This window comes from Colletotrichum lupini, chromosome 7 (assembly GCF_023278565.1).
Source record: "Colletotrichum lupini chromosome 7, complete sequence".
Taxonomy (NCBI): Eukaryota; Fungi; Ascomycota; class Sordariomycetes; order Glomerellales; family Glomerellaceae; genus Colletotrichum; species Colletotrichum lupini.
This window is the reverse complement of record NC_064680.1, coordinates 244,511-271,276: the sequence shown is the minus strand read 5'-3', so window position 1 is coordinate 271,276 and position 26,766 is coordinate 244,511. Positions and strand designations below refer to the sequence as shown.

General features: G+C 42.2%; 7 protein-coding genes across 7 annotated transcripts; 3 read left to right on the top strand and 4 right to left on the bottom strand.

Moving 5' to 3' along the window:
* Window positions 1-11: 11 nt before the first annotated feature.
* CLUP02_13124 (uncharacterized protein) lies at window positions 12-3,772 on the bottom strand (the record flags this gene model as incomplete). The annotated part of the gene is made up of 15 exons (XM_049292068.1): window positions 12-161; window positions 227-814; window positions 880-989; window positions 1,119-1,152; window positions 1,214-1,249; window positions 1,281-1,382; window positions 1,452-1,572; window positions 1,648-1,791; window positions 2,016-2,144; window positions 2,206-2,320; window positions 2,504-2,668; window positions 2,738-2,886; window positions 3,009-3,098; window positions 3,396-3,479; window positions 3,720-3,772. The coding sequence occupies 15 exons, from the start codon at window positions 3,770-3,772 to the stop codon at window positions 12-14; spliced, it is 2,070 nt and encodes a 689-aa protein (XP_049149214.1).
* Window positions 3,773-3,974: 202 nt separating this feature from the next.
* Window positions 3,975-4,412, bottom strand: CLUP02_13123 (uncharacterized protein; the record flags this gene model as incomplete). The annotated part of the gene is made up of 1 exon (XM_049292067.1): window positions 3,975-4,412. The coding sequence occupies one exon, from the start codon at window positions 4,410-4,412 to the stop codon at window positions 3,975-3,977; it is 438 nt and encodes a 145-aa protein (XP_049149213.1).
* A 3-nt stretch (window positions 4,413-4,415) lies between these two features.
* Window positions 4,416-12,556, top strand: CLUP02_13122 (uncharacterized protein; the record flags this gene model as incomplete). Its single annotated transcript, XM_049292066.1, has 7 exons — window positions 4,416-4,426; window positions 4,473-4,536; window positions 4,599-4,672; window positions 11,573-11,857; window positions 11,912-11,946; window positions 12,002-12,104; window positions 12,370-12,556. 7 exons carry the CDS (start codon window positions 4,416-4,418, stop codon window positions 12,554-12,556), a joined length of 759 nt encoding a protein of 252 aa, XP_049149212.1.
* Window positions 12,557-13,590: 1,034 nt separating this feature from the next.
* CLUP02_13121 (uncharacterized protein) lies at window positions 13,591-14,145 on the bottom strand (the record flags this gene model as incomplete). The annotated part of the gene is made up of 1 exon (XM_049292065.1): window positions 13,591-14,145. One exon carries the CDS (start codon window positions 14,143-14,145, stop codon window positions 13,591-13,593), a length of 555 nt encoding a protein of 184 aa, XP_049149211.1.
* A 1,623-nt stretch (window positions 14,146-15,768) lies between these two features.
* CLUP02_13120 (uncharacterized protein) lies at window positions 15,769-21,896 on the top strand (the record flags this gene model as incomplete). The annotated part of the gene is made up of 2 exons (XM_049292064.1): window positions 15,769-15,926; window positions 15,986-21,896. The coding sequence occupies 2 exons, from the start codon at window positions 15,769-15,771 to the stop codon at window positions 21,894-21,896; spliced, it is 6,069 nt and encodes a 2,022-aa protein (XP_049149210.1).
* A 2,116-nt stretch (window positions 21,897-24,012) lies between these two features.
* CLUP02_13119 (uncharacterized protein) lies at window positions 24,013-24,123 on the top strand (the record flags this gene model as incomplete). The annotated part of the gene is made up of 1 exon (XM_049292063.1): window positions 24,013-24,123. A coding segment is annotated over one exon (111 nt), but the record flags the coding sequence as incomplete, so codon positions are not given.
* Window positions 24,124-25,631: 1,508 nt separating this feature from the next.
* CLUP02_13118 (uncharacterized protein) lies at window positions 25,632-25,781 on the bottom strand (the record flags this gene model as incomplete). The annotated part of the gene is made up of 1 exon (XM_049292062.1): window positions 25,632-25,781. A coding segment is annotated over one exon (150 nt), but the record flags the coding sequence as incomplete, so codon positions are not given.
* Window positions 25,782-26,766: the final 985 nt, after the last annotated feature.

Below are 26,766 nucleotides of genomic sequence, written 5' to 3'. Positions count from 1 at the left end.
TTATCTTGTCATTACAGAAACGCTATGAAGATATCTGAGTCTTCTGTGCTTCTCGACCTAATTCTTCCATCAAATCCGAAAATGACAGTCCCATTCCAAGCATCCTTCCCAAGTGGTCTCTCAAACTCGAGATCGCCTCTGTCGTAGCCTTGGCAACTCGTCTTTCATCGTCACGTGCTGCCTTTTTCCGCCGGTCTATTGTCTTCCAGGAGCCCGATGCTTGCACTCCCCTTGAAATCAACTTCCCATCCTTGACGGTTCGGTTGACAAAAAGATATTTACGATCTCGAGGTGGGGATCTGGGAGCTTCTGCCACTGAGTGGGATCGGTGTCGATGACGAGTCGGCGATGGTCTTGGGTACAAGTTCACGGCACCGCGACCGGTATTTGACTCATACTCCATCAGCGGCCGTGGGGACAAGTCTGACATCTGCGAGACATTGTCGACATTGACGTCTGAGGATGGTTTGTAGTATCTGCTTGTCGGCTGGTCGAAAATCGCCTCCGAGCTTAGCCGTGGATCAGACCTATGCCTCCCGAGGCCTGTAATGATCTGCGGACGCCTTTCCGGTTGTCCATAGCCATCGTGATGGATGTGTGTTTCGTATTCGGGCATAGATAAAACACGTGGCCTCGAGAAGTCGTGTCCATATTCTTCAAGTCTCCTGTTATGGAGATGCAGCGGTGCTAGCATTTCCCTTTGAGAAGGGTCCCATTGTGGTGAATCGATGCTGGGTAACGGCAAAGCGTATGCCCAACCTCTACTATCGTTGGTCGAAGAGATGTATGAACGAAAGTCTAGTGTTCCTTCGGACTAAGTCAGTTTCTCGTCCAGCTAACTCTGCCAACACCGCGGGAAGTCTAATAATTACCATCTACATGTGTGCTGCAGGCATCCTGAGGCGGACCTTGCCAAGCCTCCATTGAGGTTGACGTTCGGACAAGGCAGTCTTGTGGGCCAAGATAATTTGGGTGGAACATGATTGCCGCTCAGCAAAGCAAGGAAGGAAGGGGTAAATAGCAGTGGGTCGTTTGTCTGATGAATGCAGGGGGTTCGATGTGAGAAGGCATATCAGGCCCAAGGTTTCTTGCCAGAACTTATACCCAGAGACGATCACCTACATTGTCGAAAACATAATTCAAAAGCAGTTGCTGCTCAATTGTCAGTCTAGCGTCGAATTCCGTAGTGGGCAAGCTCTTGTGGGTATTTCACCCTCCTGCTAGTCCATCCAATCGGATATTGAGGCGACTGATGTCTGTCCATCGTGATCAACATTTACACTGCCGGTGGCACGATCTGGTAGGCAATTTCCCCCGTCTTCCGTGTCCGGAATGGGCGTGGGGGGATTTCCAAAAACTTTGCTGTCAGTCCCAGAATGAAACTGATGATGAGGGGGCCACCTCCTAGAGCATCAACGCAAGCTTCTACATATCCGGCAAATCAGGCAAACTTTGCCGTCGAGCTGAACTGAGCTGACATGGGGCCTTGAATTTACAGTTGGAACTAGCCTCAATCCCTGCATCTGTTCGTGATAGAGCATCGCCCGGTAGCATAGTAAAGGGCCCTGTATGCTAGATGGGCGGCATGTCAGCGGGACAAGTGCGAGAGATTTGTCCGATTCCCGGTGGTTGTTTGGGTTGTTCCACTAAGGCTTGACGCCGTGTCTTGCTTCTCTTAGCTGGTTGTCTACGGCACCTAAGATAGCGTGCTTCCAGCTAGATGGCCGCCGGGGGTTGGGGGAGGAGGGTTGGGGGAGGAGGGGAGCGCCACGGCGGGTTGACAAGATGGGTCTTTGGGGCAATCACTTAACGATGTTGAAATCCCATGTCGCTGGCTGTCTATAATTTTACGAGAGTTCTAGGCAAATACTCGGTCCGGGGTGCCCTAGATGGAAATGGACAAAAAAGGTGTGGAAAGGACATAGACGCCACGTCTAGGGGGTTGGGCAAGCCTAAGAACTTGAGGGGAGATCGATCCCTTAGCTTCAATTCGGAAAGAATGCATTCCGTGGCACGCAACGCCAATGGCTCTTTTCTTGCGGCGTCTGAGAGGCAAGCTCTTGGCTGGCACCCAAGGAGGTGCTACGTACTCGTTTGACTGCTTCACCTTCCGGATGTCGGCGACCATGATCATATCATCCAAGCTGTATGCAAGTCCTCGTCTTCCTCCCCCCACAATATACCCCTGCAGGCAAGTATTGTCACAAAAAGCGGGCCCACTCAATGTGGGCAGCATTAACCACATCCATATCTCGTGACACACCCCCCAGACGCCTAGAGCCGTTATCCGTATAATGGGCGTCTATACTGTGCCATAGCCCTGTAGATGGCAGCCTCAGCCCCACAGGTGGTAGACTAGTTAGAAAAACCTCTGCCCATACGGAGACTCGAACGGCCGCCTCTCGCTTTTTAGGTACACGACCTGTAGATAATGCGGTACTTAACTATTGTGGCAATAGCGGATAGGAGCTGGGCTTATAACTGTCACAAAAAGCGGGCCTACTCAATGTGGGCAGCATTAACCACATCCATATCTCGTGACAAGTATGTACCTTGCTTGGTATGGCTAGTATATCGCCAAAAGCGGCGGAGAGATCTAGTCCAAGAGCCGAAACACAAACGCCGCCATCTTGGACATTGTGCCGTCTGGCTTCTTGCTGGGCTTTGCCTGTATCGTAATTTTGAGGCTTTCGTAGTCTTTTTCCGATAGCAACAGGTCGAGACGAATCGCACACACAGGTCCCTTTGCGGACAATGCCCATGATCTCCCGGGCCTGTTGGCTAGCCCAGGGCTCCATCGATCTCACTATGGCTAAAGCTTGGACTAAGGTGGTGAGGGCTGTGGGATAATCCTCATCTGACAGTGTCAATGTTCTGAGATCGGCGCTTGGGGCTTAATTCCAGTGAGGATATTTCCGTAAGTACACTGGAATGCTCAAAAAGACGAATGCCGGAATGTAATATATCGAGGTCACACAAGGATCATGGCTTATCTTCGACATCTGTACCAGACTAGGAGAGCCAAAAGAATTCGCATATCCGTGTATGAATTCGTGGTGAAGCCTGACCCCGGGTGGGAGGGGGGATCGACTGACAGACTGTGCGGGATTGATAGGCACGCGTGATGATTATCCAATCTAACTTGCTAAGGCTGCGGTGAGATTACTACCACAGTGCTAAATTCTTAGTCTCGGTAATTTTGCAAAGAGCTCTATTACGATTGGCCACTGGTCGCAGTCACTAGTGAGACCTATCTCCCAGCCTTAACACCGAACCTCCTAAGATTTTATCTCGAGCCCTCAGCATCAAACAATAGATCATCACTGAACTCCGAACAGCTGGACGGCATTCACGTCTAGGTATCAGCCGGTATTGATTTCGCAATGACGATGGACCTTATTCGTTCCTTGTCGTAGTGATAATCAAACGAAAATGGATCAAAGAGAGGGGTCATGCAGGTGTATGCTCGTTTGACAAGCCTGGTCCACAGGGAGGTTTCCAATTGTCGTAAGATTTATATGGCTGGGGTGTTCATTTTCTTTTCCTTTGATGTGTGGGGCGGTACTTCCGCCTCGCATCATCTCCATCAAATCACAGTCGTTCTCAAGTTCAGAGACATGCCGCCTCATCGCGAGTAGGTGTTCCCGTCGTTAGGGAGCATGGGGGAATAGAGACATTTGACTTGGCGTTGGAACGTATTGTTAGCTTAAGGGCAACACTCCAAGTATGTTCCCAAGACCTTCATGATCATATGGCACCCTTTTGGGGCCATGGTCGTTTCCTCCTACCTCTAGTACTCGCTCGCAGCCCGGAGACAGTCGACGGCTTGCTCATTACCATACCTAGATACTCCTGATGTTCCGAAAACAGATTCAGTTTGGCCACTTCTCTTTTGAGCCTGACGCATCTGCCCTATTTTCAATCCTCTGTGGTCTAATTCGACTCTGGAGGCTGGCAGTAAAGGCAAATCCATCTTACTTCGTTCGGTCAGATATCAACACCTCGGCCAACACCCTATTCAACATCAAGCCACAGGAATTTCCATACTGCCGGTAGACTTCCCTGGTCGTTTGAAATATAATGTCTGGAACACCATGCTGTGCAAGGCTGCAAAAAGCTCGCCATATAGGTTTGCCACAGGCTGCCACGCACTGCGTCACCTGATTTGCCTTCCCTCCCTCACTGATATGATCCAATTCCATCCGGCAATTGAGGACGCATCTCTGACAGAGATGCTGAATTCCAAAGAAATTTTGAATGAGGGTAGAGACTCTCGATCCATAGAGGCAGAAAGTCGACCTTGGGAGCCGAAGGCTAACGCGGACGCGAACTTGAACGCGAACGCGAACGCGAAGGCACGAGACGGCAAAGGCAGACATACCTAGACAGCTCACAGCTTGGCCTATTCTCATAGAATGAGCTTGAAGTAGGTCCGCAACAGTCCGAATAAGGCAATGGCTGTGAGCTCCTAGCGCGGTCAGCGACCAGGGCAACGGGGGTTTATCCGCTGCTATTGCAGGCGAAATACTTCCTCATGTGGCCGTACTAAAGGACAACTACTCAAAATGCCTTGCAGCTAACTATTTGTACAAGCCGAGCTCACCAAGTCCCGCACATTTTGTAAGACTGCTCGGCTGCGAATATCATTGTCGAAATCCCAAAAGACGCCCCCGTTGGGAGGTTCTTGTCGGATTGGAAGTCCAATTCGACCGCGGCATACAGCCGACTGCGCAGGGGCCAATTGGGGGCCCTATTTACGATTATCGTAGCTAGCCCAACCTACGGTTAGAACCTCCTTTTTATACCTACTACGTAGATATTTATATAGTTTAATTAATCTCTTCGTTACTTATAGTTCGAACTAACTACCTTATAATAGGGATACTAATATTAATTAGTAATTAAACTCTACTATCGTAAATTAGTAAGGTATCTCGTTACGTAAAAGAGACGACCTCTTAATACCGTATAGGATAGGAGATTCGTACTAATTAACTTTATAAAAGTAAATAAAAAAAAGAAGCGATTCTTAAATACTATACGGAATTAAGTAATTATAGCCCTTTACTACTTACGAAAGGTCGACGTTTACTACGTTAAACTACGTTAATTAACGGAACTACTTAAGTAACTAGCCTTTTACTATCGCCCCAAGTAGCTTTTTTACTAAACGATTTTTCTATAGCCGGCCTGCGATTAGAAATTAACTAGTTAAATTAGTAAAAGTACGGTATAAAAGAGCACCGCGCGATTAAAAAAGGGGATTTCTAAACGTAGATATTCTTATTTAGTAACAAAGGTAACCCTATAAGAGTTATTAAGCTAAGAGATTTATAGTATACGGGAAAGTCTATTACTACGAGGATCTTATAAGTATAACCTTAAGCCCGCAATCTAAACGACCTCTTCGTAGCTCCCTTAACTACCCCCCGGGTATTATTTAGGAATATAATATAGGGAACGGTCTAATAAAAAAAGAGGGGATTTAGAGGTCCTAACGGCATCGAGCTAAGAGTATTAGGGATCTCGGAAATTAACTAAAAAAGCTATTTAGAAATTATAGAGAGTACGAGGCTTAGGAGGCTAGAAGTATATAGGATAGCGGAAATCGGCAACTAGTAAAGATCCCGAGACTAATTACTATATCTTCTTATAGTAATATAAACGTCTACTACTACTATTATTAAAAGGAACTATTAAAACCTACCCTTTTTTATTAGATAAAAAGGAGGATCTTAATAAGTACGATAGCTAGCGATCTAGAAAGGTAGTAGTAATCGCTAGAAATAGTAAAAACGAGAGTAGTAGTAAGATAGTAAGAAAAAGCGGGAATCTCTTAGACCTTAATAAATTTATTAAGTAGCGAAAGTATAGATTTATTACGACCCGCGCGCGGATTAGATATATTCTCGTTAAAATTAAATACGCTAGTAATTATTAATATGGGCATAAGCTAGAGCACGACCCTTAGTAAGTTAAGATAAAAAAGAAAAGGACGAAACCCGATCCTAAATAGAATCCTAATCCTTTATAAATAAGTAAATATTAACCCGGACTATTAGGGGACGTGGATATATAGAATTGCGGATTAGCCTAATAGCGAGCAAATTAACGCGGTATTAATCTATTTAACTAAGGTTTATAAAAAAAAGGGGCTATAGGGGCAACCCCTATTTTATAAAATCGTAAACGACCTTAGCTACTAGCTAGATAAATAGTTCGCGAGCGCAAGCCTAGGAATTATAAAAGTAGTTAATAGATTCCTTTACGGGCGAGGGGTATTACTAGCGTAATTATAATTATAAGAGCTATACGAAATATTAGTAACGATAATTATAAAAAAGGAATTCGTGCTATAAAACTAAGTATAGGTTAATAGAGCGTATAATTACTTTAACGAATTTAGAAAAAGGGTAAACGACCTAGATTTCCTCCCTATAATTACTAATAGAAATCTATCGTTATAAAAGGATATACTAGGGCAAAATATAGTACTAAAAATACGATAATCGATAATTCTACCTATTTCGATCTATAACTTATTACTATTACTAATACGAAATTCGGTGCCGATTGGCTAATAAGAAAAGAAGTAGACGACCTAAAGTTATTAATAATACGTAGCGACGTAGGGTTCGTATATAAATACTAAAAATCTAGTAGCGAATACGAGGTAATTTATAGACCTTAAAAAGATCTTCTTAAAAAAGAAATTATACTCTAGGGGGAAGTATAAGGGCTTATAAGAAACCCTAACGATATTTTATAATTACTACGAAAAAGTCGGAATTAGGGAACACTAGTACTATTTAGTAATTAATATCGTATTCGTAAGCAAAGCCTTTAATTACTATTACGAAGCAGTGCATAATCTTAATTAAAACGACTTTTTTAGTATAATTAACATAATCCGAAGCCGCTTCGAGACTTATAATAAGAACCTAGAGCTCCTATCTAAGCTACGAGTAATTTCTTTTATATTTATAGCTAGGATAATAAAAGGTAAATTACGAATAGAGATCCTTAAAGAGCTTATTAATCGAATCGATAAGCTAGCGAAAACCTAGCTAAATAAGGGGATAAACGAGCGGAAAGTCGGATATTTCTATACCGCAGTCTAGCGTATATTAAAAGTAAAGATTACCCTATACTAAGTACCTAAAGACTATAAGACGCTTTACTTAAGGCTAAGATCTAGCTTTAATATTAAAATAAGAATACTACGCTAAACCTACCTCTAGGCATACGACGGCCCTTATTAATAATATTAGGTCGATCGAACGTATAATAAAAAAAGAAAAGAGGCTAAATACGGCAATCGCTAATAAAGAGGCCCAGATTCGTTAAATAGGTAGAGATTTAACTTATAAATAGGGTAATAAAAGAAGTAATACTATATTTATAAAAAGGATAGATATTAATTAAGTAACTATTCTAAAGAAGAGCGTGCTAAATTATATAAATAGTATAGAAAGTCGAGGGTAATAGATAGCAAAACTAGCCCTCGTCGGTTTAATTAATTCCTCGTTATATATAAGAGTAGATCCGGGGGTACGGAACCTAGCGACGGTAGTTAAAGTAGCGGCCTAAAGCATATACCCCCTATAGGAGATTCGGAAAATAAAAAAGATCTTACCCCTTATACTAACGAATTAGATTATAACGAAATTAACGATATTAATTACTCTTTTTTCGCCCCGTTAGCCTCTAGAGGATATACGAGGCTAAACGAATAAAGGGTAGCAAAAGCTCTTAATAAGTAGGCTTTTATTTATAAATAGTAAGGGAAGGTCTCTTAGATAACGGATACGGAGGTAGCTAAAAGGGCGAATCTAATAAGGCCGAAGCCTATTTTCTTAACGATTAAAGAGAAGACGCTATCTCTCTCGATATTTAAAAAAAAGGAATATAGTACTAAGTAAATCTAGGGGTAGCTAGAGGGGTCCTTTTTATACTACTTAGATCCCTCGAATACTAAGCTCGTATAAGTATTCTATACGAGCGAAAGGTACGGCCTAGATAATTTCTATAAGATTATTTTAAATATTAAGGTATTATAATAGTTAACTAAAGGAAAAGGGTAATTCTAGGCGCTATAAAAGATCGCGCTAATAATACTTAATACGTTAATAGCGGGTATTATAAGGATTAGTTTTAGCCTAAGTAAAGAAATCGTCGCCCTAGGTATAGTAAAAGTAAAGACGTACTTCGGAACGATAACTTTTTATATTTTACTTATTAATACCCTATTTCTCCTATATTTAAAAGATATAGATCGACTAGGTATTATATTTAATAATACGAGGAATAGAATCTCTAGCGGTAAGTACTTCGAGGTAGTCGAACGACGATAGGGGTATGCATTTATAAAGCTTACTAACGACACGAAGTTAATTAATTACCTAACGGAAAGTAAGCTTAAAAGACTATACTAGAGATTCGGGCACCCGTCGGTTACGAAGCTATATAACCTCTTAAAGTAATCGGGTAATAATAATATTAAAATAGGGGCGCTAGAGTAGTTAATGAAAGTATATTACTAATACTAAATAAATACGCAGAGCCTACGCAAATTTAAGTTTAAATTATATAATAAGCTCAACTTTAACTAGGAAATCGTCGTCGATATCTTTTACTTAAATAGTCGGTTAGTATTATATATAATTAACGTAGTTATATCCTTCTAAATAGGGCAATTCCTCCGGGATTTATAAGCAAAGATAGTATAGGTAGCCTTATGAAAAAGCTAGATCGATATATACTAAGGACCGCTAGACGGTATTAAAACCGATACTAGTACTAGCTTTAAGTTAGTAGAATTTAAGGATAATACGACGGCCTACGGTATATAGCTAAAAGTCGTACCCGTTAAAGCGTATTATAGTATTAAAAAAGTAAAAAGGGCATACTAGTAGTTAAAAAGGGCGTTTAGAATTATTAAAAAGGAAAATCCGGATTCTATTAATAACGAATACTTCTAGATAGTACTTAAATACTATAACGATACTATAGGGCCTAACGGACTTATACTAACGCTATTAGTATTTAGAGCATATTTAAGAACGACCTTAGCCTCGCTACCGTTACTAAGTATAAACTAACGAGCCTAAGTAATTAAAAAAGTAATATAGGCACTGCGCGAGGTAAGCGTAAAAAGGTAAGTTAACGAAGTAATTATTATACGCAATAGGCCCGACATAGGGAATAATCTAGATATATTACTAAATTCGGATATACGAGTATAGCGCAAAATTACTTAATAATAAACTAGGCTATATTAGTTAATTTCTATTAACGAGCGCTCTTATATAATCGCGAGAGATCGTAACTAGCTACTCGAAGTATTAATTATAATAGTTAGACCGTACTATATAGATCCTAACGAGGTAATTTCTAACTTATAAAAAAAAGAAGAACTAGGGGAAACTATATAACCCGTAGCAGAGGCATAGGAAATTATCCTCGACGAAATCGTTATAATAGTACTAATAGACGACGAGGAAGAGGATATTACTAAAAAAGTACTAATACTACTAGCGAGACGTCGCAAAAGACCATAATAGCAAGCCCTAACGCGGTAATTTATTACTAATAACGAGGTAATTAACACTTTTTATATAATAAAAGAGAAAGCCGATTTCGAGCTAGCGGTTAAACTACGTAAAGAAGGCGTAATTATAACTACTAAAAAGCCGTATAAGAGATCAGATCTTATTAAAGTAAACACTTTTCGTAATCGAGGGGTCTATCGATTTATCCTATACGACCTAAAAAAATATATAAACCTTTGTATATTTAAATTACGAATAGTTCGTAAGATTAAAAAGAAAGGAACACCCTAGCCGTATAAGAAGTCTAAATACGTAATTTAGGGGTACGGTAACGTTAAAAAAGCAACGCTACTTATATAATCGCCTACTATATAGCGCTATAGCTAACGATTAATAATAGTACTAATAGCATTGCTATAAAAGAAGGGATACGAGATTTAAAGCCGTAATATTACCTAGGCCTATACCTAATCGGCCACAGGGCTCATAAAAAAAATCCTAGCCTATTTACTAAAAGAAATAGCTAGTAAGTACTTAAAAAGCACGATTATTAAAGTGCTTAAGCTACTATATAGGCTTGTAGAATCGGGCACTTATTAATAAGCCACTTACTACGATTTTTATATTAATTAACTATTAATAATTATCTTTACGTACGACCCGTGCTTACTAATTATAGAGCATAAAAGTAACTAATTTAGGATCGTTAGAATATAGACTAACGATATATTAGGCCTATTTAATATTAACTTTATAAAAAAGGAGGATAAGGAGCTCTAAGAAGTGGGCTTCGTAGCGAAGCTAAAAGAGGTCCTTATAATAAATACCCCCCTAGTATTTAATAATAAGATTCTTATAATTAAAAGGGAAACCGTCGTTTTTTAATAAAAGGGGTAGGGCGAGAAGATTAACCTTATCGATTTAAATATAACTAACGTTAAGAAGCGGTATAAAGCTAAGCTCGCGCAAGGGGTATATATTATAAGTATTTATTAACCTAAAGTAACTTTTAACTATACTAAAGTAGCGCAGGCTATAGATCTAACTAAATAAGATATCGAGGTACTTAATAAGCGGCTTAAGTAGTAGTAAATAAATCTCGATCGAGGTCTCGTCTATTACCTAATTAACCTTATGATTAATAAGCTCTACGTCTTTGTTAATAGGTTATTTATAAATAATAACGACCTTACTTCGTAATTAGGGTATATTATTATCCTAGCTAACGAGAGTATAAGTAAGAGCGAATTTACTATATATAGTAATATAATCCACTACTTATTAACTAAAAATAAGCGGGTAACGAGAAGTATATTAATATTAGAGGTCTATAGTATAGTTAATAGCGTTAACCTCTCCCACGCGATTTTAACGATACTAAGGAAGATTACTAATTAAATTAGCCTTCTATTTATTCTAACGGTTATTTATATAGATTCCTACTCGCTATACGAATACCTCGTTAAATTAAGAACGACGAAGGAAAAGAGGTTTATAATTAATATTATAGCCCTTAGGTAATTATATAAAAGGCGCGAGATACTTAAGATCCGTTAGATTAATAATAAAAATAACCTTATAAACGCTTTTATAAAAGCAGTACTAAATAAGGGATTAGAGTAATTCGTAAGTAGTAGAAAAGTTATTATATAAATAGAGGGATAGGTAATACGAAAAGAGTAGAGAAAAGGGGGAAAAGGAGACGACTTAGTAAACGGGCCCGAGGTCGAATTATACCTCTAACCGCAGTAGTTAAATCGATAAAAAAAAGAGAAAGTTAATATCGGATTAGAAGTCTAATTTAACCGCGGTATATAGCCGACTACGCAGGGGCTCATTAGGGGCCCTATTTACGATTATCGTAGCTAGCCTAACCTACGGTTAGAACCTCCTTTTTATACCTACTACGCAGATATTTATATAGTTTAATTAATCTCTTCGTCACCTACGGTTCGAACTAACTACCCTGTAATAGGGATACCAATAGTTCTGCTAGGTGCTGTTGATGTGACTTTGGTGAGTTTCAATGGGTCAGCCTTTCACAGCCTCAGTGGGAACCCCTTCCTGTTCATCCTTCGCCGCATCCGGACGCAGGACTTGGCAGGGCCAGCCGAGATCACCATGTTCTCTGAGTGCTCGGTGTGCAAACATGGCTTGTCGGCCGCTTTCCCCAGGGGCCCCCACCTGTTTCGCCCTAGCCTGTCATTATGGTCTTTATCACGCTATTTACACAGCCCTGAGAAGTGCGACCACCCACTTTCCGAGACCCCCGAAAGTCGCGTTCCAGACCACGCCCTATTACCAACGTTAAGATTTCAGACACAGGGTCTTGTGTAACCCTTCGAATCTCTGGCCCTCAGGACCTGCTATCCGATTCCGACCGCCTGGAAATGGGGTCCACGTTCTGTCCTCATGGATTTCTGGCGCAGCCACGTGAGACCAATTCGAAGGAGCCAGTCATCTTGAGATGGCTTTCCCCGAGGTCGGCGCTGTGGCAAATTTCATTGACATGGCTATGATGGTCATCATCATAGCCAGCAATGAGTCGAAAGAGTGCTGTGGGAGTATCCGTACTAGTCATAGTACTTGCCAAAATAATTCGAATGACAATGTTACGTTGTAAGAACACCAAGATGAAAATCGCCACCCTTGGACAGTCTTGCTCTTTAGATAATTCAAAGATTCACTGGAATGGTGAGTGACATAAGAGGTAGCACCCAATACGAAAAAGATTCTTTCTCGGTAGCCTCTAGCCCTTAACCTTTTCCAATCCAGCCAAGATTTAAGTCTGTTTTATCGCTTTCCACATATGGTTAAGAGTGTCGGGTGAGGTCCCAATGGCCAAGCCGACTCCCGGCGGGCAAAGCTGTCATTCTGGTGTGGGCTCCCAGCAGTCTGGAGCCAACGTAACGACCATTTACATACACTATAATTATCACCCTGCAGGTATCGGCCTGCTTTTGGAACCTATCTTGATCAGAAAGCGTCCTATGTCGTGTGAATGAGTTGAGGCAGAGCCAAGATGATGGGTACTCCGCAAGCACTCTTTTCTTCATAAAAATGGAAGCCCTGCATCATGCATCCAGACTAGTACGTGGATGCCCAGATTGCGACCTTCCAGGTTCATGACTCTCGGTCTCTCAGATACCAGTCGGCTTCGGGTTAGGCGCAGGAGCGATGGAAGGAAGCAACTCAATTCGCCGAGATCCCGGGGCGTTGCTTCGGTGAGCTGAGCGGCAGATTGACTTTGCCCGTTTTTGTGCATGAAACAGAGAAAGAGCGACATACCATGCGTAAGACATGTTAGTCTGGATTGCGAAGCAAAGGGATCCGAAGAATCGAGTTCCGTATCCGTGAGTGGACAAAACTAGGTGGGTGGGGGAAGGGGAGGGGGTGTTGATTTGGATGGATGGATTAGGTATGAACATGAGCAAGACACGGCTGGCAGTCTGTCTAGCCGGTGGGATCAACAAGGCCTAGTGCGGACGCGGCCCGGAGTCATGGTCACCAACGCCCGTAGGCCCGAAGGATCGGCGCAAGGGTTCAAAAGACATATTGCTACGTACCTACATACCTCTTCCAGCGGCAATATCGACTCAACGGTCTTCTTTCTAGATCGTGTCTCAACTGTCAGCCGTCAGATGACCAAGGGACATGGATCATGATTAATGTTACACAGTAAATTCCGAGAGTCGTCTACGGCATGTGACGAATCAGAGACACTTCGTGCCGACTTGATGATTTCCCACGGAAGAAATCCAAAGGTAAAACCACTTGGGCATTGTCTATTGAGTCCCTCTGTGTATTGCCGAGGCATGTTCTCGGTTCCCCCTTCCTATGGGGCACTACCCATCCATCAAGACGCGCCTGGCTTGAAATCAGAATACTTAGTGCAAGGTCTCCGGCTCGTTCCACCCAATTAAGAGTCGGCATCAGAAGTTACAAGCGCAGGTGCAACACAAGAATATCAGGTCATTCCACCGTCATTCCTAGAACCGAATCCCTGTCTTCCAGAAGGACTCAGAAGAACGTAATTACGTTACAACCCAAGTCCAAGGGACGCCAGAACCACGCAGCCAATGACCCCTATGACCAAAAGTTCATCCCACTGAGCGCCAAATGATCGAGACGCAGACGATGTAGTTACGGCAGGAGTCTTGCCAGAGCTCGAGGCAGTGGCAGCAGGCGCATTGCCGCCGGAGCCTCCGGCAGGATTGGCAGCAGATGAAAGCCTTCCGGGGGCGTTGCTAGCTGGAGGCTGCGCCGACGGAGGACTGCCACCAGGCTGGGTGGCAGCAGGCTGGCCAGCGGGACTGCTGCCTCCAGGGACCTGACTGACGGTTTCCTGCGGAAGCTGAGTATTTGGCACCTCATAGTGCTGCGTCGATGCAGGAGAAAATCCTTCCCCAGCCGTGATTGGGGGAATGGCGCAGTTTGAGTTCTCGCAGAGAGAGATTGTCTGCGGCGGTAGTAAGAGAGTGTTGGTGACCATCGAGAGTGTGACGGACACTCCGCACACCTCAAGGAATGGATCGACAACAGGGGGCGCAGCAAGTGCAAGGGGAATAAGACGTAGAACGATGTAAGACTTCATATCGATGATGATGATCAATACTGCCTGAGCTGAATGATGTACGAGTGGCTGCCAAAATTCTTGACTCAACAGCCTTGTCTTTCCGGAAATGAGCTTTTATATATCCCTATGGCCAACTGCGATATCCGATCCGTAGGTAGCGCAAGTGCCATCGTGCCTTTCCAGTGCACACAATGCTTGACTTACCTGACTAGAGAAAGAGTGTGCCTAAAGTGAGTCCGAGGAAATCAGCATCACTTCGTCGACGAGGGTGTTTTGCTTCTTCTTTTTGCCCATTTCCAGCTAGTGTGTTGATTATGTGAAGCCATACTGCATGCAGATAGCGTTCAGGTGTCAAAACAGCCTACCCGGTGGAGTTTGCGATCTTTTGACTGGTAGTCCGTCCGCCTTGAGGACTTGTACTTGCTTCTCTTTCCAAACTCCTCTGGCAATTGTCTGGTTCTGGATAATGGCCAAGTCAGTTCCACTCAGGATAGGGCAATATACTGGAAGATCACGAGCCCCACAGCACAATGACTCTACCATACGAGTTTCGATGTTTGCAGGAAGCAAGCTCAACCTACAGGATCCGTTGCCGAATATCGCAATGTGGGCGACGAGAATCTAGGGCCGCTCGTCTGAACTATGGGCAAAGTTTGTCTGGACGTAAGCTCGAAGCAGCTGCCATCCAACGCTGGGGTTCCGTCTCTGAGGTTTAAGTTGTGGCAATAGCTTCATACTCAGCTGGACAAGGATGTCCGCAAGCAGAACCACCACGCACTGCAATTTAGAGATTTTGGCAGACTACCCAAATAAGTCTCTATCTCGCCACAAACAGGCAGCAAACGGCATGCGATCTCCGAAAGCTCAGCAACTCATACCTAGCAAGACTACATGTACTTCCTTATTGATAAGCTAGATTTCGGTTCCGCGTCTAGCAAAGACCTTTCGTTTTGTCCTTTTTCTCCGCTACCTCCGCTTGCCATAGTTGAAGCACAGCTACGCTTAGGGTCCTGCTGGACGCAATGAGCTGTAGTCTATCTTCTCGTCATCGTCAAGCGGTCGCTAGAGCTCGCCCTAGTAAAGCCCTGTATGAAAACGATACGAGGTCGAATGGAGTGAATATTAGCAATCGTCCCGGCTTCCCGGGATACCTCTGTCAGTGGTACTGATGATGCTACCTGTTTCCAGCTCAGCCATCAAGGGTTGAGCTGTTTCTGGATAGAATCCGGGTCTCGTTGAGGTTAGAAACGGAAACCACAGACTTTCACTCAGCTCGGGTGAGAAAGTCGACGAAGGTTTGTCTGCTCCTAGATGTGTTGTGACAAGAATGTCGCGTCTTTCAATATCTTGAAGTTGAATAAAACTGCATTATAAGAACCTTTGATTTCTCAAGCCCTGGTGCACAACTCAACTAATAATCATCTCATCCATTTTTCTTTCAAAGTTTCTTAAAAGATCTACCTCTGTACCCAGCCATCGTCACATGCATCGAGCGCCTCATACCAGGTGTCGATCAACATGAAACGAATTTCTACCCTTGCTACTGCCATGAGCTTCATGGCTCTTCTCCCATGGCCGGGCTTAGCAAGTGCGGATTGTCCAACCACTGGACCTGGTGCGAGTCCTACGACTATTCAGCCCATGGAGATTGTTCACTGCATTCCGCTCCATCTCAGCACTTCAGTTTCGCTGAATACTACATTCACTGTTATGGGCACTCCAGTCAAAGTCACCAACGCTCCTACCTTGGTGACTTCCGACTTCTTGGCTACGACCACGGTCACCTACCTTTCTCCTGTGTAAGTAACCAGCTTTGGACCAGTTGAGATGTTTCTGACAAATCATGCGAACGCTTCAGCAATACCCAATCGCCCTACACAGGTCCTTGCATCACGGTCACGGCAGCACTGCCTCCCGGATCAGAGCCTTCTACTATTGTCATTCCCCCTCAAAATGGACAAACTACAGGAATCAAGTACATCTGCTCGCCCCTTGAGTCGAATATGCCGTGGTTGCCGGGCTCAGGTAATCCAACCGGCGGCGGCAAATCTCCATTCACAGGAAGCCTGACGACGGTCACCGCTCCCTATTCGGGCTCGACTATGACGACGTTGACGATTCCCCCTACTGGAAGTGATCAGACAGGCACTGAGCTCATCCTCAAGCCCACACCCAACAACGGAGATGCCCCTTTCAACGGTCCCTGCACAACAATAACAGTTCCTGGATCCGGCACAGCATTAACAACTTTGACGGTGCCTCCATCGGGATCTGACCGCACTGGCACTCAGATTGTTTGTCTCCCCTCCGCTACTGGAGGTCTGATAACCAGCACGTCGACAGGGACTCAACCTGGCCAGACTGGGTTGATTACCCTTACCCCTGGAAAGCCCGGCGATCCGACTACCATCGTCACGATTGTTCCACCTGGTGGGCGGGTAACTTCTACGTCAACAGGGACTCAACCTGGCCAGACCGGGTTGATTACCCTTACCCCTGGCAAGCCCGGAGATCCAACTACAATTGTCACAATTGTGCCTCCTCCGTCAGGAGGATTGGTTACTTCTACGTCTACTGGCACTCAACCTGGACAGACGGGACTACTTACCCTCACCCCTGCAAAACCTGGAGATCCAACTACAATTGTCACAATTGTACCTCCTCCGTCAGGAGGATTAGTTACTTCTACATCTACTGGCACTCAACCTGGACAGACGGGACTACTGACCCTTCCCCCTGGAAAGCCTGGCGATCCAACCACGATTGTTACTATCGTACCTCCTCCGTCAGGCGGATTAGTAACATCTACGTCGACCGGAACCCAGCCAGGTCAAACTGGATTGCTGACTCTGACACCTGGCAAGCCTGGAGATCCAACTACAATCGTTACTATCGTACCTCCTCCCACGGGAGGATTAGTAACATCTACGTCGACGGGCACTCGCCCAGGTCAGACCGGATTACTGACTCTGACGCCCGGCAAGCCTGGAGATCCTACAACGGTCGTTACCATTGTGCCGCCACCTAGCGGCGGGCTAGTTACCATTACTTCAACAGGAACCCAGCCTGGACAAACTGGTCTTCTCACCCAGACGCCTGGCCGCCCTGGCGATCCGACGACGGTCATCACAATTGTTCCCCCTCCTACCGGTGGACTTGTCACGATTACTTCAACGGGAACCCAGCCTGGACAAACTGGTCTTCTCACTCAGACGCCTGGCCGCCCTGGCGATCCGACCACGATTGTGACCATTGTGCCCCCTCCTACCGGTGGGTTAGTCACCTCAACCTCAACAGGAACTCAACCCGGCCAGACTGGTCTTTTAACACTAACGCCCGGTCGTCCCGGCGATCCTACGACAGTCGTTACTATCGTGCCACCTTCCTCAGGCGGAGTAACGACTGTCACATCTACTGGCACTCAGACTGGCCTGACGACTCTAACACCCGGTCGACCCGGCGATCCAACTACTGTTGTTACTTTCATTCCAAGTCCCACTGGCGGCATCGTCACGGTCACCTCTACAGGGTCGACTACTGGCCTCGTTACTCAGACACCCGGGCGACCCGGTGATCCAACTACGGTCGTGACCATTGTGACGCCTCCTGCCGGTGGGCTGACCACTGTCACATCCACAGGCTCAACGACTGGGCTGACTACCCTGACTCCTGGAAGGCCTGGAGATCCTACCACTATCTTGACCTTCGTTACGCCCCCAGCTGGTGGCATTGTCACAGTCACTTCTACAGGCTCAACCACTGGCCTTGTTACCCAGACTCCCGGACGACCTGGAGATCCGACGACGGTCGTGACTATTGTTCCCTCTCCTCTCGGCAGTATCGTCACGGTTACTTCTACAAGATCTGCCACCGGCCTCACTACTCAGACCCCTGGGCGCCCTGGTGATCCTACCACTGTCGTAACCTTTGTTACGCCTCCTGCTGGGGGACTGACTACAATTACCTCGACGGGATCGCAGACTGGTCTCACGACCCTGACACCTGGAAGACCTGGAGATCCTACTACTGTAGTGACTATTGCGACTGGCCCTCCTCCTGTGACAGTCACCTCGACAGCCTCGACCACTGGTTTGACTACCCTCACACCCGGAAGGCCTGGAGACCCTACTACAGTCGTCACTTTCGTTACTGGTCCCCCTTACGTCACGGTCACGTCGACAGGCTCTTCAACTGGTTTGACTACGCTTACACCTGGAAGCCCTGGAGATCCTACCACTGTTGTCACAATCGCAACTAGCCCGCCTCCCGTTACATTGACCTCTACTGGCACAACTACAGGCCTGACCACGGTTCCAGGAGGTCCCGGAGGCCCAGCTACAGTGATTACGATTGTTCCTCGGAAGGGATTCCTGGTTACGCTCACATCTACCGCGACCACAACTGGACTTACAACGGTTATCCCAACCGATCCATTTGACGGCACTACCAGCGTAATCACGTTCGTCACACCGCCAGCCCCGGTGACTCTTACATCTACGGGTAGTACAACGGGGCTCACCACGATTCCCCCTGGTCCTAGCGGAGGTCCTTCAACTGTCATTACATTTGCAACCTCTACAGCAAGCCCTATCCCACCTGTGACCATCACATCAACGGCATCAACCACTGGCTTGACTACTCTCACCCCCGGACCCAGCGGCGGTCCCTCAACGGTTGTGACCTATGTGACACCCCCGGCGAGTCCTCTTTCTCCCGTGACCGTTACATCGACGGGGTCGACCACAGGTTTGACAACTCTACCTCCTGGGCCAAGCGGTGGCCCGACCACTGTGGTCACGTTCGTCCCGCGTATTACTGGCTTCTTGATCACTCTCACATCCACGGCCAGCCAGACGGGACTCACCACTATCATCCCGACGGATCCAGCCGGCACTACGAGTATTATCACATTCGTCACGCCCTCTGCACCTCTTACGCCCGTCACTGTGACTTCGACTGGAAGCACGACTGGATTAACGACCCTGCCCCCGGGACCCAGCGGCGGTCCATCTACCGTTGTCACATTTGTCCCATCTCTCACCGGTGGCTTGACAACGGTCACATCGACTGGCTCGCAGACAGGCCTTACCACCATAATTCCAACAGACCCGGCCGGTACTACGAGCGTAATCACTTTCGTCACGCCCAGCGCTCCCCTTACGCCAGTCACAGTCACGTCAACGGCATCCACCACTGGCTTGACCACTCTTCCTCCTGGCCCTAGCGGCGGCCCTTCAACCGTTGTGACCTTTGTCACTTCCTCCACTCCTCTTACGCCGGTTACTGTCACGTCAACGGCGTCAACCACCGGCCTGACAACTATCCCTCCTGGCCCCAGCGGTGGCCCTTCAACCGTCGTCACTTTTGTTCAGACTCCCACCGGCTTCATCACAACGGTCGTATCAACGGACACCCAGACCGGTGTGACAACTCTACCTCAAACCAACCCGACAGGCACGACTACTGTCATCTCTTTTGTGCCTCCGGTCACTGGCGGACTTATCACTCTTACGTCAACTGGCACGCAGACAGGCGTCACTACTCTGCCTCAAACGGATCCTGCCGGAACAACGACCGTGATTACCTTCGTGCCCCCGATCACTGGCTTCCTTACAACAGTTGTTTCGACCGGCACGCAAACTGGACTGACTACAATTACGCCAACTGAATTGGGCGGCACAACAAGTGTCATCACCTTTGTGACTCCCAGTCGTACCAGTAGTAGCAGCTCGACTTCGACCACGCCCACTCCTGGACCGACTTATAGCTGCGATGCTGGAGGCTACTTGATTCAGGACAAAACTTTATATCGCTTGAATCTTACCACTGGTGTTCAAACCACAATAAGCACAAGCGTCGGGCCCGGTGACGCAGTCAACGCAATTGGCTATAACACTCTTGACAACTATATGTATGGTGTTACAACGATCAATGGTAGATATCGCATTCTCCGCATCGCAAGCAACGGTCAGGCTGTTGCCATTGGACAGGACCTTCCTCAGTTCTATAACGTTGGAGATATAGATACCGATGGCCGCTTCTGGGTCAGCTCACGCGGTAGAGACTGGGCTGAGATTGACTTGAACCCGGCGTCGTCTACCTATGGCCAACTACTCAACAACGGAACAGCGACTCTCGCGCAAGAGATAGCCGACTGGGTGTATCTTCCCGCCGGAGGTGACTATCTATATAGTGTCACAGGAGTTAATGGCGATGGCCGAAATCAGTTGGTTCGATGGAGCCGAACTACCCATACGTGGACGATTGTGAGGGTGTTGCCTGATCTTACAACCGACAATTCCCAATTATTCTTCGGCGCGCTATACCCCTCTAGCGACTCAACCTTTTACGGTTCGGACAACAATAGCGGCAAAATCTACAATTTCCGAATCAATAACCAGAACCCTGTATTAGTGACTCCTGGGCCGGCCTCTGACAGCAACGACGGTGCTCGTTGCGTTTTAGCACCCAATCCTCAGAATCCTGTTACTTCAACTTCAACTAGCAGTTCCACGACTTCTCCGCCCGTTAGCGGTTTCCTCACAACTGTCGTCTCTACAGGAACCCAGACGGGCGTCACCACCCTGCCCCAGACCGACCCGGCCGGCACAACCACTGTCGTCTCCTTCGTGCCCCTTGTCACGGGTGCTGTGACAACGGTGGTCTCTACGGGAACTCAGACGGGCCTCACGACGCTTGCCCAGACCGACCCGGCCGGAACGACTACCGTCGTCAGCTTTGTCACCCCTTCATCGACCTCCACGACGTCCAGCTCGACTACAACATCTCCCACGTCTACTCTGCCCACAGGTGGCTTGACGACGATCACCTCGACAGGCACAAGGACTGGAGCAACAACCCTACCTGCTACTGCAGGAGGCACCACCACTGTGGTCACTTATGCTTGTACTATTGCGACGCCCATAGTTCAGATTTTCGCCGATGGACCTACCGGCACTCAAACGACCCTCACAGTACCACCATGTGCTACAAGTGCGGTGTTTGGTGTCTATGGAGGCAGTGCTGGAAGGAACGCTTCGTCGTTCGCCTCCGGCCGCACAATTCTAGGATTTATCGCCGTAACACCAGGGCAAGTGGTCAATCTCATTGCTGGTGGCGTCGGTGTGGACAGCGAACGAGGTACCAGTGCTTATGGCAATGGAGGAAGCGGAAGCAGCTCTCTAAATGGTTTAGGTGGAGGTGCTGCCGGAGGTGGAGCTTCAGCCTTCTACCTAGACAGTACTCTCGTGGCTGTCGGTGGCGGTGCGGGTGGCGCAGGTGGCTTCAGTTTCACTGACCCCAATTCCAGACGCGTTACAGACTCTGGAGGGACCGGACAAGCTGATACGGTGGGATTATCCCTCTACCTCACAGATTCATCCGGAGTTGACTATACCGATGCATTTGGCGGGGCTCCAGGCACAACCACTGGCCCTGGAGCAGGAGGAGGTTACGCCGGAAACTACACCAACGCCTTGGCTGGAAATCCCGGTAGTGGCACCAACGGCGGTGCTAGTGTCGGATACCCAACTGGCACTCCGCGACTAAACAGTGCCAATCAGTATGGCGCATCTGGCGGCGGCGGAGGCGGTTACTTTGGAGGCGGCAGCGGCGCATCGGTGTATTCGACTTACGGCAACGAGTTCTTCACCATTGGAGCTGGCGGTGGTGGCGGGGCGAGCTATTTCAACAGCAATTTGGTGACGAGGCAGGTTATAGGCTATCATTACAGTTTTAAGGGCAGTGCGGTAGTCCAATTCCTCGCTTAGCTTTATGCTCAGATGTCATGAAGCTTGGAATCCTGGCTAGGCAATGCTGGCTAAGTTTTCTTTTGTTGAGATTTGTCTTCTTCTATTTCATTCTCTTCTCTACCTTCTCTACTTCCACGTCACCAACTTGTGTTGGGTACTTCTCTCCAGATCAGCAATAGTATAATCCTCTTTCCTTGGTTAAGACAGACGAACACATCCATTAGCAAATTGCTTCCCTTTCACCTTGATACTACTGTGAAACATCTTGACTCGACTGCAATATTACGATATGAAGCATCTAGTTGAACCGGCTCTTAACCAAGTGTGGCAACGAGCTTACGCCATTGGAAACGCTTTCCATACAAATAAGGTACACCGGGTGGAATCATTCCTATCGTAGTCGCACTTGAAGACGAGGCGGCGTTTCCGTTGGTATGAGAGACTCGGCTTCTCTCTCGAAGCTTGTGCGCCTGTGTCTTACATAGTTTTATTGTTTGGCACCAAACTATGCCTACAGGGTCATGCCGCGGGCGAGCGGGATATTGTTTGATTAGCACAGACGCCATCGAGAAGAAACAGCAAATAAAAAAAGCGCGAATTGTCGCCGCGAGTCGTTTTCTCTGCCGAGCACGCACCGGGGTTCCTCGCTGATACTTTTACACTAAACCAACATCCGCGGTAGGTCTGAGGACGAGGACGGCTATTCCGCACCCACACAAAGGCTATCCCGCACCCATACTAGGCCCTATTTAGTAGAAACTAGGGCAGCATAGCCTTAATATATATTTTAATAATAACACTACTATAGAAATTATTACGTTAATAATTACGAGTTTATAACTACTTAATATATAATTATTTACCGAATTAACTATTATAATACTAGAATTATTATCATTACTTACTTAGGCTCGGGCTAGGCTAATTTTACTAACTACTTTATAGTTAATTTTATTAGCTACCCCCTTACTACTTATTATATTATTAGCTTAATTACCTTAATTACGGCTATAGTAGAGGTATTAACGAAGTTATAAAGTAGTAGTACTATTACTAATTTAATAAAAAGGGTACGTCGTAAGGGTAATAAGATTATTAAAAAAAGTATTATAATAATAATTAAGGCTATTAAAGTCTTACTATTTTAGTAATCAACTCGCTAAGCTATAAGTTAAATTAGGTATTAATAATAAAAATAATAGTATTTTATAGTATACTAGCTAATTACTTATTAGCGGCCTTAATAATAGTTTTTTACTTTTTTTATAACTACGTAGGGGCTAATATAGGGGTAGGGGTAGTACTTCGACGTAGTAATAGGTTATATTTAAAAACAGAGGGCTCTTTTAAAATAGAATTATTATATAAACTAAGGGTAATATTCTAACCTTAGAAAAGTATAGTAGGCCTACTATAAAGGGTATCGTCGTTAAGAATAATTAGAATAAACTATTAATAGTTAATATATAACTTAATTATTTTTAAATTAGCCTTATGGGTTATTTTATAAAGAGTAATAATCGTAAGTTAGAAAAGAATAAAAAAGGTTAATTAACGTTTTTTTAGTAAAAGTATTATTACTAACGTATTAAATCCTAATATAATTACTAATAATAGTTAATACCGTTTTTTATAAGTAGCCGAGCCGGGTTATTATTACGGCTAGCTAGTCGTAGTAAATATATTAATAAAGGTTAAGGTTACGAGTACTAAATAAATAATATCGTAGTTATAAATAGCTTCCTTAAAACTATATTTATGAATTATAAAATAAGTAAGGCTTTAGTAATTAATTATAGTCTTGTTAAAAAAGGTTTTTAATAAAAATAGCTAAAAGTAATTATAAGATCTAATATTAAATTAATTATTAAAAAAGCTATAGAAGTCTATTTTTAAGCTTAGTTTAAGTTTATATTATATATAAGTCTATTTATAAATATATCCTTTATTAATAATTACTCTTATTCGTTAAGTAATTACTTAGTAAATATTGATAAGTAATTACTTAAAATAATTATAATAATTACTTTATTACATAATTACTACTTCTTATTTATATATAACTTATTTATAGTTCTTTTATTTTATAAAAATTACTTTATATTCCCGTATTTTTATATATATAATATTTGTTTTTTTATTTCTGCCTTTGCTGGCTGCTCGGGCGATTCTCGATATCGATTACACGGTAGTAATACACAGTATTAATAGATACTCCCACTATCTCGATAGACTATATATATAATACATTATAACTATTATAAGCTTATAGGGCGGGCCTTAGTTTTAGTTATATATATTAAGTCGTAATATTAGGTCTTTTTTTTAAAGGTTTTATTTTTATAAACTTATAAATAAGTCGTTATAGCCTAGGTTAGGGCTCGTTAAGTAGTTTTTTTTAAAAATACTAAGATATTTACTAACTCTTTAATATATTATTAATTAAAGCTTATTTTTAAAATTAAGGAGCGAGGATTCGAGGTTAAAATACCTTATTTATTTTGTTATTTATTAAAATAAAAATATAAAATACTAAAGAGTAAATTAAAATATTATAAATATATACGTCGTAATCGTTCTTATAACGTAATTACTAATATTATATATAATTATAAGTTTTTTCTTTTTTTATTAGTATTTTTTATATTAATTATATTTATAATAGATCGTTTTTCATTTAAAACCGATAAGCTAAAATATAAAAAAGAAATAAAAGAGCTTTTTTTTAAAAAATTAGTAAAGGCCTTATATTATATATAAACTAAAATAAATTAGTCTCTATTAAAGTTAGATCGTTTGTTAAAGAAATAATAGTATTTAAAAAGAAAAAGATAATCCCTAATCCTCCTAATATTATTAATAAAAATAAGTCGGCTATTATATCAAAAGTATAGTTTAGTAATACTTTTAAAATAATTAACTAAGATACTTTAATAGCTAAGAGTTCTAGTTTTAATTTTAATTTTAATATTCTAAAAAGGATTCTTAAGAGTTCTAAAAGTTTATAATAGGTTCCTATATATTTTCTTTATATTTATAGTTTTTTTATTTAATTAGAAATTCCTATATTTTATTTTTAACTCTATAGTTAATAATTCGTTTAACTTCGTACTCTAGTTAGTTTAGTTTAATAATAATATAATCTTCTATATCTAAACCTCTTAATATAAGTTTAAATAATAAAATATAAAAAACGGGATAATATTATATTATATTTAATAATCTTAATTTATAATTAATTAATAAGACTTCTTTAATAATCTCGAAAGATCTAAGTTTTTTATAATCTAACTTATTACTTAGTTATTTTATTTTAATATTATAAAAAGAAAAATAAGTACTATTCTCCTTTTTTAAAAATAGTCCTCTAATCCTTAATTTATCTACGTTCCTTTTCATATATTATTATATAAACTCGAGGTCTATTAATACTTATTTATAAATCTCCTTAAGCTTTTTTATATTTATTACGGCTTTTATAGCTTATAGTTCTTATTATACTTTTTTATACGCTATTAATTAGAATCCGTAATTAAAATAGAATAGGGATTCTTTTATACTCTTATTAACTATATTATTATATATAAACTAAGTTATTAATAAAAATACTACCTAATTATCTTAGTTATAGTTTATATAATAACGAAAGTATATTTCGAGGATCTAATTAATCCTTTCTATCTATTGATTAGTTTATAAATAAAATAATATTAATAGTTTATAATTTATACTAAGTTATAAAATTAGTAATTTTTAAAACTTTAAAATAAATAGCTTATCTCTATTAAAATTAATTTCTTTTAATAAACTATAGTTTAAAAATATAACCTTAATAAATATATATACTAGGTCTTTTATAGTACTTAATTCTTTATAAAAAATAAAATATACGAACTTGGTAAGTCGATTAATTATAACTAAAATATTATTATATTATATTTTAATAAATAGCTCTCTAGACTTTAGTAGTTTAATAATAAAATCTTATATAATTAATTATTATATTTTTATTAATAATTATAATAGTTATAGCTCGTTATAAAGTTTATATAAACTATTTTTACTCTTTTTATAAATCGTATAATCTTTAATTACTTTTATAATTTTAGCGCGTATAATAAACTTATTATAATATTAATAAATCCGTTTTTACGTTTTAATAATTCCTTAGTAACCGTATATTAGTATATTATAAATTTTTATAATAAGCTTAGGGGTTATTTTCTTAATTAAGCTAGTATTAATCTTTTTAATTATTATAAAAAGCTTTATAATTAATACGAGGCTACCGGTTTTTTTTCTTTTAATAACTTATATCTTTTTAAAAATTACGACTTCGTAATTAGGTTTTTTGTTAAGAGCGTTTACTCTATTATTTTTTAAACCTTTTTAATAAATAATTTAAAAGTTATATTTAAATAGGAATTCGCTCTACTTAACTTATTATTTATTTAAGTTCTTATTTATTATAAAGTTTATAAAGTTTGTATAGTTTATATAAACTATAATATTATATTTAGTTTTGAATAATTGTAGTTTCTATTTTTAAAATACTTTAATAATTACTATTAATTCCTTATTATAGATTTACTAATTTAACTCTATTTTGTAATATATTTTAAAATAAAAGTAATATAAATAAAGCTTTTTTTATTTATTTTATTATCCTAAAACCGCTTTTATAATCAAGTCCGAGGTATTAATTTTAATTTTAAAAAGTTTTTAGGGGTCTAAGATTATAATAACTAGTTTAGATATAACTATATTCTTAACTTTAATAAATACTTCTTTATACTTAGGATTTTAAATAAATAGGGTATTTTTTTATATTAAGTTATTAAAAAGTTTAATTATATTAATATAGTTTTTAAAGAATTATTAATAAAAG